The sequence below is a fragment of the Dendrobates tinctorius genome, unplaced genomic scaffold, assembly GCF_039654945.1.
Source record: "Dendrobates tinctorius isolate UK_male_01 unplaced genomic scaffold, ASM3965494v1 ptg000158l, whole genome shotgun sequence".
In the NCBI taxonomy this organism is placed as follows: Eukaryota; Metazoa; Chordata; class Amphibia; order Anura; family Dendrobatidae; genus Dendrobates; species Dendrobates tinctorius.
In genome coordinates, this window is record NW_027361825.1 from 17,117,751 (window position 1) to 17,131,882 (window position 14,132).

General features: G+C 41.4%; 1 protein-coding gene and 1 long non-coding RNA gene across 2 annotated transcripts in view; one reads left to right on the plus strand and one right to left on the minus strand.

Annotated features, from left to right (window-relative positions):
• PLEKHG2 (pleckstrin homology and RhoGEF domain containing G2) overlaps positions 1–14,132 on the minus strand; it is a 113,820-nt gene that overhangs the window by 21,529 nt on the left and 78,159 nt on the right. The window contains exons 8-17 of the mRNA XM_073549017.1: positions 12,831–12,981; positions 11,672–11,803; positions 10,988–11,170; positions 10,400–10,492; positions 10,073–10,159; positions 6,082–6,115; positions 5,516–5,605; positions 3,294–3,395; positions 3,129–3,167; positions 1,857–1,873 (exon numbers count right to left, since the gene is read on the minus strand). Of these exons, the coding sequence (XP_073405118.1) occupies positions 1,857–1,873; positions 3,129–3,167; positions 3,294–3,395; positions 5,516–5,605; positions 6,082–6,115; positions 10,073–10,159; positions 10,400–10,492; positions 10,988–11,170; positions 11,672–11,803; positions 12,831–12,981 (928 nt within the window). The remainder of the gene's footprint in view (positions 1–1,856; positions 1,874–3,128; positions 3,168–3,293; positions 3,396–5,515; positions 5,606–6,081; positions 6,116–10,072; positions 10,160–10,399; positions 10,493–10,987; positions 11,171–11,671; positions 11,804–12,830; positions 12,982–14,132) is intronic.
• The window catches only part of LOC141051899 (uncharacterized), a 34,777-nt gene that overhangs the window by 1,701 nt on the left and 18,944 nt on the right, over positions 1–14,132 (plus strand). The window contains exon 2 of the long non-coding RNA XR_012220709.1: positions 2,861–3,176. This is a non-coding gene — a long non-coding RNA (uncharacterized lncRNA). The remainder of the gene's footprint in view (positions 1–2,860; positions 3,177–14,132) is intronic.

Sequence of the window (14,132 nt, forward strand, 5' to 3'; positions counted from 1 at the left end):
TAAAAAAATGATATAAATGAGATATGCTGTAGTCGTACTGACACGAAGAATAAAACTGCTTTATCAATTTTACCACACGCGGAATGGTGTAAACGCCCCCTCCAAAAGAAATGCATGAATTGCTGTTTTTTGTTCATTCTGCCTCCCAAAAATCGGAATAGAAAGTGATCAAAAAATGTCATGTGCCCGAAAATGGTACCAATAAAAACGTCAACTAGTCCTACAAAAAACAAGACCTCACATGACTCGGTGGCCGAAATCTGGAAAAATTATAGCTCTCAAAATGTGGTGATGCAAAAACTATTTTTTGCAATAAAAAGTGTCTTTTAGTGTGTGACAGCAGCCAAACATAAAAACCCGCTATAAGGCCTCTTTCACAAGTCCTGATATTTCCGATACCGGAGATGTCAGTGTCCGTGTGTGGTATATTTGCGGCACACGTGTGGCATGTGTGTGTCGCATCAGTACCACCCGGACGGGTACCAGGGAAGAAGCGTTACAGTAAGCTCTGTTCCCCGGCACCGGGTGCTGAACACGGCTCTCATCATTCTCCCCTGCTCTGCCGATGATCAGCGTGAGCAGAGGAGAATGACGAGAGCTACATTTAAGTGATAAAAGAGACTATTAATCCCATCAACCTACCTCTGGTGCTGCTAATAACAGTGACAGCAGGAGCGGCTGATGGGGGTATTCATGGTATAAAGTTCTGTGACACACCCATGGTGTCAATATGATCACTGCACCCCTAGATGAATTCATTGAGAGGTGTAGTTCGTAAAATGGGGTCACTTATGAGGGTTCTGCAGTTCTGGCACCTCATGGGCTCTCCCAGTGGGTCATGGGACCTGCAAACCATAACAGTAAAATCTGGCGCTCCTTGCCTTTTGAGCTCTGCCATGTACCCAAACAGTGGTTCCCCCCACATATGGGGTACCTACGTACTCAGGACAAATTGCACAACAATTTTGGGATCCAGTTTCTTCTGTTACCCTTGGGAAAATAAAAAACTGGGGGAAAAAGATCATTTTTGTGGAAAATATATGATTTTTTATTTTCACGGCTCTATGTTATAAACTTCTGTGAAGCTCTTCTGGGTTCAAAGTGCTCACCTCACATCTAGATAAGTTCCTCAGGGGGTCTAGTTTCCAAAATGGGGTCACTTGTGGGGGGTTTCAACTGTTTGAGCACATTAAAGGCTCTCCAAACGCGACATGGCGTCCGATCTCAATTCCAGCCGATTTTGCGTTGAAAAAGTCAAACGGCGCTCCTTTCCTTCCAAGCTCTGCCATGCGCCCAGTAAACTAAGTGATACATCGCTGGAATCAGGGTCTCTGCCCCTACATTATGCTGCTCTCAGCTGAGGAAGCTAAAATCTGGTGACAGATTCCCTTTAACTTTGAATTTTTCTAATGGGAGATTTTGTAACTCTATCTGTTGTTTGCTTTTTTTTTAAAGCTTCTCTCAGCTGAGTTATGATCACATGAAATTTCAGTTGAACCTTAATGTGGTCTGTGTTCATAAATCAGCATAGAGCAATTCATATAATGACATAAGAGTTATAAACGCTCCCATCAGAACAAGCGCACAGGTGGATCCTCAACATTGAGCCTGTACATTTCCAAATGTTGTAAAATTTGAATGAAGCTCAATGAAAAAAAAAAAGTTTTTATAGCCCAATACACATGCATTTAATTAAAAAAATACCCACACTCATATAACATGCTCACATGCAGGACAGCAAGAAAAGAAGAGTTCTCTTTTTTGTTTTGCCAAAGTGTCAAGAAACAAAGAGCAAAATGTCAGCGTAAAAGATGAAAAATAAAGTTTATTTTTCATCTTTTATTACACAAACTTACTTTCATCTGCACCAAACCTAGAACAAATAAATAAAAGATTATTAGAACAATCTGGTCAGTTCTGCAAATCCAATGAGCAATACTTTATCAAACATTAAAGGGAATATGTCAGCAGGTTATTGCTGTGTAATCTGACCTCAGCATGATGTAGGGGAGAGACCCTGAGTCCAGCGATGTGTCACTTAGTTTACTGGGTGATAAAATCACAGTTTGCTGCAGATTGCTGAGCTGTGTATAACCCCGCCCTCGCCACTCATTGGATGATTTCTGTGTACACTGTACAGAAAGCTGCCAATCAGTGCTGGGGGGCATGTTAGGACCAGGAGGCACAAGATCCCTAGTCCTGTGATGATAATATCCTGCTGATAAAACACTGATTTTACTGACCACAGCCCAGTAAGTGATACATCGCTGGAATCAGGCTCTCTGCCCCTACATCATGTTGCTTTTAGGTTACACAGCAAAAACTTGCTGACAGATTCCCAGGTCCATCTAAAAAAGGGGTGAGGGATGACTGATTGCTTAATATAATAGCTATGCCAGACCAACTCTCAGCCACAATATTAAGATTTACAAAGTACTGAAACTGTATATTTTTTAATTATTTTATCCAACATGGAAACTTATGTAACTTTCCAAATAACTTTATTAGGAAATTTAACTTAATTCCCGTAAAAAAAAAAATTGCATTTTCCCCTATCTATTTTCTGGCTTTCAGCTGCATTGATATCAGAACGTACTCATGTGGAGTACAGATGATGGCAGTGATGGGTCAGCTCAGATCCTGTCTCCTCCGCTGAGTGTCCTGCTTACCTGAACAAGATATAGCAGCTTATCCCAGAGTAAGTGAGACACAGGAGCGGATCTGGTCATTTCACTGCCATCATCTGTACTCCACATGAGTACATTCTGATATCAGTACAGCTGAAGGCAGGAAAATAGACTGGGGAAGAGCGTGGGGGCAAAAGTCACTTTCATGCCGTTTTTTTTTTTTTTTTTTACAGTAATGAAGACAAATCCCCTAACAAATTGATTTGCAAATGTTACAGAACTGCCGGAGAAAATTATGGGAAAAAATCTAAATGAAAGTTACTTTTTAAGTGATTATATTATCAGAGATGGCACATGGAAAAATGTGACGGAGAAAAAAGCAGAATGTTTAGCAATTCTGGAAATTCTCTAATTGATGAACGTGACATATAAGGAACTCACGCAGCGGTATTAGCTTAATGATATGTTATAAAAAGAAAGAATCATACAGCCATTACGCACCGCTTTGTTCGAATGCGGCTTGGAGCTCCTTGGCCGGCTCTGTGGGAGGTAAGGTATATGTTACAACTAATATTGAGAATATTCCAAATCTTAAAATGAACTTTCACTTTTGTGAAGACGAGTAAGTTTTCCCTCCACGATGCCTGAGTGACCCGCGACTCTTACCAGAAAGCCGGCGCCCCCGGCGGTGCTGAGAGCCAGAGCTCAGGCTCTGCAGAGTGAACGACTTCTTGATCTTTCCCGGGCTGCACATGTACTGAGGCGGCTCTGAAAGAACAATATCAAGACATAAGACGACCCTCCAGGAGGACGTGGGTACGTGGATTTTTCTAGGTTTTTCTCTTTTCTTGTCTATCGTGTATGGAGGCCTTTAAAGGGGTTGTCCATTTTTCGGGACAATTTATTTATTTTTTTTAACTTTTGGGCTAAAAATAATTTTTCCCATTGGGTTCCAGTAAACATTTCACACCGTTTGCCTTCTGCAGCCTCTGTATTGTACCGTCTTTTATTGGCTGCAGAATGAGTTAACTAAGAAACCCATCAGTGAGCCCACTATGACGGTCTGATTGGATAGTTTGTAGCTCTTTTACCTGTCTGTTTCTGGGTACCTCTCGGCTGATTTATAACCATAGATCATATTAACGTGGAACATGCAGACAAAAAAAACTTAGAAATGCAAAAAAAAATTGCAACATTTTTAATGAATCCCAATTGCAAAAATTTTTTTTGCCCAAAATACATGCACTTAGGTTTTTTTCCCAAGGTGGATGCCCCCTTTAACCTGCTGTCAGGTATTTCTGATGGTGGCCTAACTCTCTTGGGAACAAAGGATGAGGCATGTTGAATTCAACGTGCCCAATCCTTCCCTCTCCTGGTATTTGATGGCAGGACAGTCCTGCAAAAATTGGTGGATTCTGTCATAAGGATCAATCATGTTCCTTTCAATATACCTTATCTTACCTCCTCCTGACATCTGGCGTGAGAGGAGAGTTAGGAGGTCCCCTATAAACTAGTGGATTCTGCCAGAATACCTTCAATAGATGATCACCATCTCGCATATATACATGCACACGCAATTCCATTGAGGATACATGTGTTTCAGTGGATAGAGGCCACACTTCTGGCAATGACTTATGTCCTTAAGAAAAATGATTGAACATGTTGAAATCCAACATATCCAATATTTATTTTCTCTTCTACATCTGCACACTCCGATCCTTTGTCCTTTATTTATTGAATTATCTGTCTATTATCTATCTGTATATTTCAGTACGAAGGATGGCTGCAATACTAGACTCAGCCAGAGAGCAAGAGTGGCGCTGTTTCTAGAAAAAAAAAAATTGAGTCAGAATTCTCCGAGGGGCTGTATAACAATCCCTGGTTACTGGATCATATTTTACTGCTTTTTTTTCCATGCGTTTCTAAGATTTTAGGAATTCTTGGCTGGAAATGACATTTTTCTCATGCTGCTCCCATGGTTGTGACCTGACCTGTGGTTTTGTTTTTGTTCCTAAAAAAAAAAATCACAATGAAACTAGAAAGGCATTGTTGTAGAGATTGTAGCCATCTGCAGCGATACCTCACATTGGCAGATTTATATCCAAAATTGCTAGGAATGAGTCACTCGGGGAGTCTACAGCTGATATAAAACGGGTTTGTAACTATTTTGTATTGATCCAGTGCATCGAAAATAAAAAATAGATCAAATTTTCAAAAAGTTTAAACAAAACAAAAAACTTTCACCCGTATTCAGGCTCGGACTGGCCCATAGGGGAACAGGGGAATCCCCCGGTGGGCCCCTGTGCAAATCAGGGCCCCCAACCTTACTATATGGTCAGTACTTGTCATAATTCACTTGAATCACTTTGTTCAGAAAAACGTAGCTCATCATTCATTACCCAAACTACCCAGTTTATTATTATGTAGCGATAGGTACATTTGTGAACCAAGGTCGTGTAATATTTGTATACAGGTGAAAAGTGGGCCCCCCCAAAGTCAATGTTACTGGAGGGCCCTTGGCATCCCAGTCTGACACTGCCCGTATTGTGTACACAACTGCTTTACCAACCAATGCGTCGCCATGGTTACAGACTGCAAACAAAAGCTGTAGTCAGCACCTGCAGTGATATGTTTTTCTCTTACATATGGAAAAGGAAGAGGAGGCCAACTAGGTGAATACATGACTGCAGATTCAGAGTAAGCACATAGGTCTGCACAGGAGCTGTATACACAAAACAGAAGGGTTTTTTGTTTTTATTTTTTTAAGTCAAAGTTCATTCACTTTAAGATACTTTGGAGGAAAAAAAAAAGGTTACAAAACTGTACATTCCCTTTAAGTCTTCATGAACCTGCGTAGTGATATGAAACTGTAAAGAAAAGATCCCTACCCGATTGTCTCCGGTTACGGGGAAACGTCCACAAATCCTCCATCCAAGGAGATTTGGGGCTGTCAGCAGTAGGTAGCACATCCATAGAGTCTGTTGCAAGAAAAGATTCAGAAGATCACATTACAGGGGTTTTCAGAAAACCATTGTCCCCCAACTGTAGTCTGGTTTTTTTTTCAGTTAGGCTTTACTCCTCCTCCCCGGGTCCAGCACAGAGTCTCCAGCACTGAGTCTCCGCCGCGGCTCCTGGTTTCTGTTTTTGTCCATCACGTCGACAGCCAATAAATGAGCTCATCGGTTGTGATGGCACTTGGCTCACTGATCGGCTGCAGTGCCGTTGACGTAACATCAGCACTGCGGACAATAAAATACACCAGGACCAGAGGCGGAGACCCAGCACTGGACCCAAGGATGGGGGGTAAAGCACACACATATATATATATATATATATATATATATATTTTTTTTTATTTAAACTGCACATGGGACAGCGGTTGTCTGAAATCGGAAAAAAACCCTTTAAAAGAGTTTTTTTAGAACTTTTATATGGGCAACGAATGTCGTCTTACTTTGGAATGTGTTTTCAAGCAGAACTTGTTTCGCCTAGAAAATAAAATAATAGTAACAATGAATTACCAGTCTGAGTTCATCACGACAAAATTTTATTTAAAAAAATCTTAGTTCCCATTGAGGGGACACGTTATTCATGTAAAGTTAATATGTTCATAAATTAACCGCTTCCAGACCGCCAACGGTAGATATACGTCAGCGCTTGCTGGGTTTTGTGCAGCGCCAATGTTTATCTACTGTCGGCGGTTTTGTGCCCCTCCGGGACCCCCACGTACCTTATAATGCGGTGATCCCGGCGCACAATGCTTCCTGCGACCCCTGACCTCATCGAGACCTGATTGGTTCAGGTCCTGATGATGTCAGCGTCACAGCAGCCAATGAGAGAGCTCGCTGGGAAAGCTTGTTGTAGCAACAGCTTTCCCAGCGATCTGACTCATAGTAATGCCACTTCTACTCTGATCTCGCACTGACAGGAGATGAGAGGAGAAACAGTGTTACTGTGTGACAAGATCGCTGCCTGGCACAGCGATCTTGTCACACAGTAACGCTGCTTCTCCTCTGATCTCCTGTCAGTGCCAGATCAGAGGAGAAACAGTGTGACAAGCGCTGCTGGCAATAGCTATGCCAGGCAGCGATCTTGTCACAAAAAAAAAATAGTAAAAAAATGTAAAAAAAGCAGGTACGCAGGTTAGGGCTTGGGTTAGGGTTAGTGCTATTGTTAGGGTTAGTGCTATGGTTAGGGTTAGTGCTATTGTTAGGGTTAATGCTATAGTTAGGGTTAAGGTTAGTGCTATAGTAAGGGTTAGTGCTATAGTTAGGGTTACTGTTAGGGTTAGTACTATAGGTAGGGTTACTGTTAGGGTTAGGGTTAGGCTAAAGTTATGGTTACTGTTATGGTTACTGTTAGGCTAAAGCTAGGGTTACTGATAGTTAGGATTACTGTTAGGGTTATTGTTAGGGTAAAGTTAGTGTTATTGTTAGACTAAAGTTGGGGTTAGTCTGAAGTTAGGCTTAGGCTGAAGTTAGGGCTAAGGTTAGGCTAAAGTTAGGGTTAGGGTTGGGGCTAAAGCTTGGGCTAGGATTGAGGCTAAAATTAGGGTTAGCGTTGGGGCTAGGGTTAGGGTTGGGATTAGGGTTTGGGGTGTGTTGGTGTTAGGTTTGTGGATAGGGTTATGGTTAGGCTTGAGATTAGGGTTAGAGGTATGTTGGGGTTAGGGTTGGAATTAGAATTGGGGGTTTCCACTGTTTAGGCACATTAGGTGCTCTGCAAATGCAACATGACACCCGCAGACCATTCCATCAAATTCTGCATTCCAGAACGTCACTACTTCCCTTCCGAGCCCCGACGTGTGCCATACAGTAGATTTCTCCCATATATGGGGTACCAGCGTATTCAGGACAAATTGGACAACAACTTTTGGGGTCCAATTTCTCCTGTTACCCTTGTGAAAATAAAAAAAATTGGGGGCAAAAAGATCATTTTTGTGGAAAAAAATGATTTTTTTATTTTTACGGCTCTACATTATAAACTTTAGTGAAACGCTTGGGGGTTCAAAGTGCTCACTGCACATCTAGATAAGTTCCTTAGGGGGTCTAGTTTCCAAAATGGGGTCACTTGTTGGGGGTTTCTACTGTTTAGGCACATCAGGGTCTCTGCAAACGCAACATGACACCCGCAGACCATTCCATCAAAGTCTGCATTCGAGAAGGTCACTACCTCCATTCCGAGCCCCGGCGTGTGTCCATACAGTAGTTTTCTCCCATATATGGGGTACCAGCGTATTTAGGACAAATTGGACAACAACTTTTTGGGTCCAATTTCTCCTGTTACATTTGTGAAAATAAAAAAATTGGGGGCTAAAAGATCATTTTTGTGGAAAAAAAATGATTTTTTTTATTTTCACGGCTCTATGTTATAAACGTCTGCGAAGCACTTCGGGGCTCAAAGTGCTCACCACACATCTAGAAAAGTTCCTCAGAGGGTCTAGTTTCCAAAATGGTGTCACTTGTGGGGGGTTTCAACTGTTTGAGCACATTAAAGGCTCTCCAAACGCGACATGGCGTCCGATCTCAATTCCAGACAATTCTGCATTGAAAAAGTCAAACGGTGCTCCTTCCTTTCTGAGTTCTGCCGTGTGCCCAAACAGTGGTTTACCCCCCGCATATGGGGTATAGGCGTACGCAGGATAAATTGCAAAAAACTTTGGGGCGAATAGATCATTTTTGTGGAAAAAATATAATTTTTTATTTTCATGGCTCTACGTTATAAACTTCTGTGAAGCACTGGGGGGTTCAAAGTGCTCACCACACATCTAGATAAGTTCCTTAGGGGGTCTAGTTTCCAAAATGGGGTCACTTGTGGGGTTTCCACTGTTTAGGCACATCAGGGGCTCTCCAAACGTGACATGGCGTCCGATATCAATTCCAGCCAATTCTGCATTGAAAAAGTCAAACGGCGCTCCTTCCTTTCTGAGCTCTACCGTGCGCCCAAACAGTGGTTTATCCCCACATATTGGATATCGGCGTATTTGGGAGAAATTGCACAAAAAATTTTGTGGTTCATTTTCTCTTTTTACACTTGTGAAAATAAAAAAATTGGTTCTGAAGTAAAATGTTTGTGAAAAAAAGTTAAATGTTTATATTTTCCTTACACATTCCATTCATTCATGTGAAGCACCTGAAGGGTTAATAAACTTCTTGAATGTGGTTTTGAGTACATTGAGGGGTGTCACTTTTGGGTATTTTCTGTCATATTGACCCTCCAAACTCACTTCAAATGTGAGGTGGTCCCTAAAAAAAATGGTTTTGTAAATTTTGTTGTAAAAATGAGAAATCGCTGGTCAACTTTTAACCCTTATAACTTCCTAACAAAAAAAAAATTTGTTTCCAAAATTGTGCTGATGTAAAGTAGACATGTGGAAATGTTATTTATTAACTATTTTGTGCGATATGACTCTCCGATTTAAGGGCGTAAAAATTAAAAGTTTTAAAATTGTGAAATCTTTGAAATTTTTTGCCAAATTTTCATTTTTTTAACAAATAAACGCAAGTCATATCAAAGAAATTTTACCACTAACATGAAGTACAATATGTCACAAGATAACAATGTCAGAACCAGCAAGATCCATTAAAGCGTTCTAGAGTTATGACCTCATAAAGGGACAGTGGTCAGAATTGAAAAAATTGGCTCGGTCACAAAGGCCTAAACAGGCTCTGGCGCGAAAGGGTTAAAGTTACTGTAAAGATTGTTGCTATGTAATCTGAGAGCAGCACGATGTAGGGGCAGAGACCCTGATTCCAGCGATATGTCAGTTACTGGGCTGTGTGTTGCTGTTTCAATAAAATCAGTGTTTTACCAGCTGGAGAGTATCACTACAGGACTAGGGATCTTGTGCCTCTTAGTCCAACCACACCCCCCCACCACTGATTGGCAGCTTTCTGCCTATCCACCGTATACACAGAAAGCAGCCAATCAGGAGTGTGGGTGGGATTATACAGGGCTCCACATTCAAATGAACAGCAAGCAGATCAGCAAGTGACACATCGCTGGATTCAGGCTTTCAGCTCCTACATCATTCTGCTCCCAGATTGCATAGCAAAATCCTGCCGACAGATTCTTTTTAAAGGAAATATGTCATCAGAAAATGATCTACAAGAGGGGGAGGAGGTGAGCTGTGATACAGTAATCTGTACAGAACAGTAAGTGTGAGTCTAGTATTGGGCCTAGTGGTGGCCAGTATAAAAAAAATGCAAGAAAACAGCAAAAAATACTAAAATAAATGAATAAACTGAACTCTTAAAAAATAAAGAATTAAAACTTTTCTTTTTTAAAGAGACTGTACCCTTGGAAATTAATTTTATAAAATGGTCAACAGTACGTGTAAGGCACCAATGTTGTCAGTCCCGGAAACAAAATGTCTTTGGGAAATCATGCCAAAATAAAAAAAGAACTGACCACAGACACAGCTGGCTGTATTCACACTGTTTTACCTTTTGAGGAATGGACGCCGGGTGGTTTTCCACAATAAGTCGCTTTATGTGATAAATCCAGAGACGTTTCTCCTCTTGGTTTCTGGCCTGAAGACGAGAGAGGTAATTATTCAGAACCACAAGGGGGCAGTCACGGTATAATAATACTCCGGACCACCCAAGATAAAAACAACACCTCCCCACTACTTTATCGCTTATCGTGAGTTTTCGGTCTGAAATCGGTGAATCTGGATAAATATGATTTTCATTGCTTCCTATTTATTCCATATTTTGGCACTAGCAAAAAAAAAAAAAAGAGCCCCATCTACTCCAAACGGGAGGTCTTACCTGAATAAGCTGCTGGTGTTTGGGGATGGTGAGGTCCGATACCCGGAAGCTCAAGCTGTCCTTAAGATGTTCAGCCAAGGCCAGGCTGCAGCACTAAAAGGAGAACAAAAATGGAGGTCTGTCCACCTTCTTAATGAATTTGGCACCTCTTTTATTCCCTCAAAACTGGCATATCGCAAGGGAGCCCTACACCAGTCTTGATAAAGAGTAACAAACCCTCTTGTCAGACAAGAACTCACTGATAGATTTTCAGTTAGCTCATTCTACAGTAGATGCTACACTGAGACTATAGACGGCAAACTGCAAAATTTTTAATGAAACCCAATTGCAAAAATGATCTTTATCTCCAATGACATGCAATAAAGGAAGTTGTAGGGATGGGATTTGCTGACAGTCCCTTTAAATACAACTTTTGCTGAGAGATGATGCTTGGATTGCACTCGTGTGGCTTTATTCGTCCGTATGGATCATGACTGTACTATGATGACATGTCTACCTCATGTTGGACATAATTGGTCCAACATCTAAGGAAAGGCGAGAGGTGGTAGGAGAGTTAGAGTGCCAGCTCTTCAGGACAGAAGGACTTACAAAGATGTGCATTTTGTATATGAACAGATCCATCCTCTTCTTGGTGATGAGCAGCATCTTGCTAAACAGGAAGAACGCTCGCTCTTTCTTGACGCGTTGAAGACGGTACGTCCCTTCCAGGATGAGCTCCCCAAACCCGCTCAGGTCTGGACCTTGCCAATTTACAAGCTTGCTCTGGATTTCCTGGAGGCAAAACAGGCACAATCATGAGACCTTTGTCGGCAAGATCCACCACTTTCATCAGGATCCGTCAACAGCCACCATGGCAAGGAATACTGGGCAAGTTAGTTTCTGTCCCATTGATATCAAATGTATAACTAGAATAAATTCTAAAGTGACAGCCGGTCGGACGATCGCTCCTCTACAGCTTTCATCTCGTTCTAGGTCTTTGGTGGGAGCCACCATTGATATCATTGACATGACGGGATTCTGTCCCCATAGGACAAGTCAGGAGAAGACTTGGATGAGAAGAAAGCCAGGTAGGAGTGATGGAAGACCTTACCGCCCCCATAGGTGCAATCACAGGACCTTTGTGATTGTGGCCACAACTTTGCTGGGCATTGCAAACTGAATGCCCAAAATTCCATAATTGTGGGACACTTGTAAGAGAGTAGACATCTCATTGGTGTATGGTCACTTTCAAATCAGGGGGCCACCTTTCACCAACTGTAGGGGGCAGCATACCTGGAGCCGTACAGCGTGCTCCTGCTTCCTCTTCATGTCATTGATGTACCAGGCCACGGCCGTCATAGTGATAATGGCTTCCTCCATCACTTCGTACCCAGGAACATTTTTATCAAAGTGTTTGGCCAGCTCCTGCCATATAACCCAGAGCAGATATCAGTATATACGTCAGACATCAGCATATTGAGCAGAGATAAATATATAGGAAGGACATTAGTATATAGGGCAGACATCATTATTTTGGGTGGAGTTTGTGTGCTTGTTGGAGTATACAATAGCTGTAGGCTTATGCGGTGGAGGGACTATCCTGAGCAGACTGTTAGAAATTGTTAAAGGGAACCTGACAGCTGATACATATGTGCTTAACTTTGAAACGCTGCAATATTTCAGAGTAAATATACATTTAAAAGCCGGCCGGGGACCAAGCCGCTCGGGTGACTAGTCCAAAAGGCCAGTCCTGGGTAGCTTCTTCTAGTCTGCTCTCCGTGAGTGACAGGCCTCTCCTTATGCGTTTGTATAGGAAGTGGAAAAGGTGGTGAGACGCTGCCCAGGACCAGCTTTTTGGACTAGTCACCCAAGCTGCTTCGTTTCCGGCCACCTTTTAAATGTGTCAGAGTAAGCATACCGGCCTGAAATGATTGAGGCAATGTCTAAATACAGTACATGCTGCCCGTGGTTCAGGCACCATTTATCACCGAACTATATAGCGTCTCAGTCCTTCCTGAGATCCTCCACGTTGTGATGATACAGATAATGGTTGCTGTATGTCCCCAGTAGTGATGAGTGCAAGTGCTCGTTACTCGAGTTTGCCCAGGGTGCTCAGGTATGCTCCGTGTATCATGGGTGCTCGAGTAACATGTTCAAGTCTACGGGGCCGTATGTTTCACGGCTGACAAACCCAGGCAATCACCACATGTTTTGTGGCTAATAGTGCTGAAACATGCGACAGCGGGAACTTGAACATGTCAATCGAGCATCCGTGATACTTGGTGCATGCCCGAGCACACTGGGCAAACTCAAGTAACGAGCACTTGCACTCATCACTAGTCCTTAGTAAAATAGTTCATTCTTCCACAATGTCTGAGGATTCTGCTGAAAGCCGACATCTGTAATAGTGGTGTCCATTGGATCAGTCTAAGATCCTATGCTTGTGTCTCACCTGTAGAAGAAGGTGGTACTTCATAATCCGCTGGACAGGTTTCAGGAGATATGTCTCTAGTGGCAGCGAGTGACACAACACCGCCTGACGCTCCCTGAAGAACTGCACGAGTTCCTCGTTTTTCATGCATTCACGGAGGACAGACACCGAGCTGATGGGAAGGAAGGTAAATAGACCGCACGAGGGGTTATTCATTAATATGCCCCAACTGGCAAATCATCCATGTGCCCCCAGGGGGTATTTGGGGTATTTTGACTGCAAATGTACTGTGAGAAATTTCTTAACGGTAAAGGAGTATTCCCGTCTCCAAGATCCTATCCCAGAATGTAGTAGGTAGAATAATAATAATAATAATAGCAAATATTTCCAATTAGAAATGTAGTATAGTTCTCCTGATTCACTATGTCACTTACCGTATGTGCAGGCATTGCAGGAGCTTAGGTATCCATGGTTATGACCACTCATATAGTGACAGATAGTTAGTGGTCGTAACCATGGATACTTTACTGCAATGACCTGCACATGGGGGAAGTGACGTAGCTTATCAGAAGAACCACACAACAGTTCTAATTGGAGGTATTTGCTATTATTATTATTATACCTTCTAAATATTGGGACGGGATCTTGGAGATGTGAATGCCCCTTTAATTCCATGAACCATGGGATACTGTAGATGTATTGTTTGCTTTATTATATATAGTGGTGTCCAATCTGTGGCTCTTCAGCTGTTGAAAAACTATAGCTATCAGTAGCTGTGGACACATGCTGGGAGTTGTAGTTTCCCAACAGCTTGAGAGTCAGAAGTTGAAGATGTATGATATAGATATACAGTAAATGCTAATGATAACATAGACATTTCACAAAGGGGGGGAAAGAATAAGCAAATAATTTCAGTAAGTTACCGTATATAATATACAGTATTACATTATATTATAGTATTCTATTATGTTGTCTTATATTTTATTGTATTCCATCACATTCTATTTTATTCTATTGCATTTTATATTATGTTAAATTATATTTAATTCTATTATACTGTACTTTATTTTATTTTTTATTTAATGTTGTCTTTTATTCTATTATTTATATTCTATTCTATTGTATATTATATGATATTATTGATGCTTTATTCTACTCTATCACATTAGGTTATATTGTTCTTTGCTCTTTTCAATTATATTGTCTTTTATTCTATTATTCTGTATTCTATAATATTACATTATATATTATTTTACATTAAAATGTATTATTTTGAGATATATATATATATATATATATATATATACACTGCTCAAAAAAATA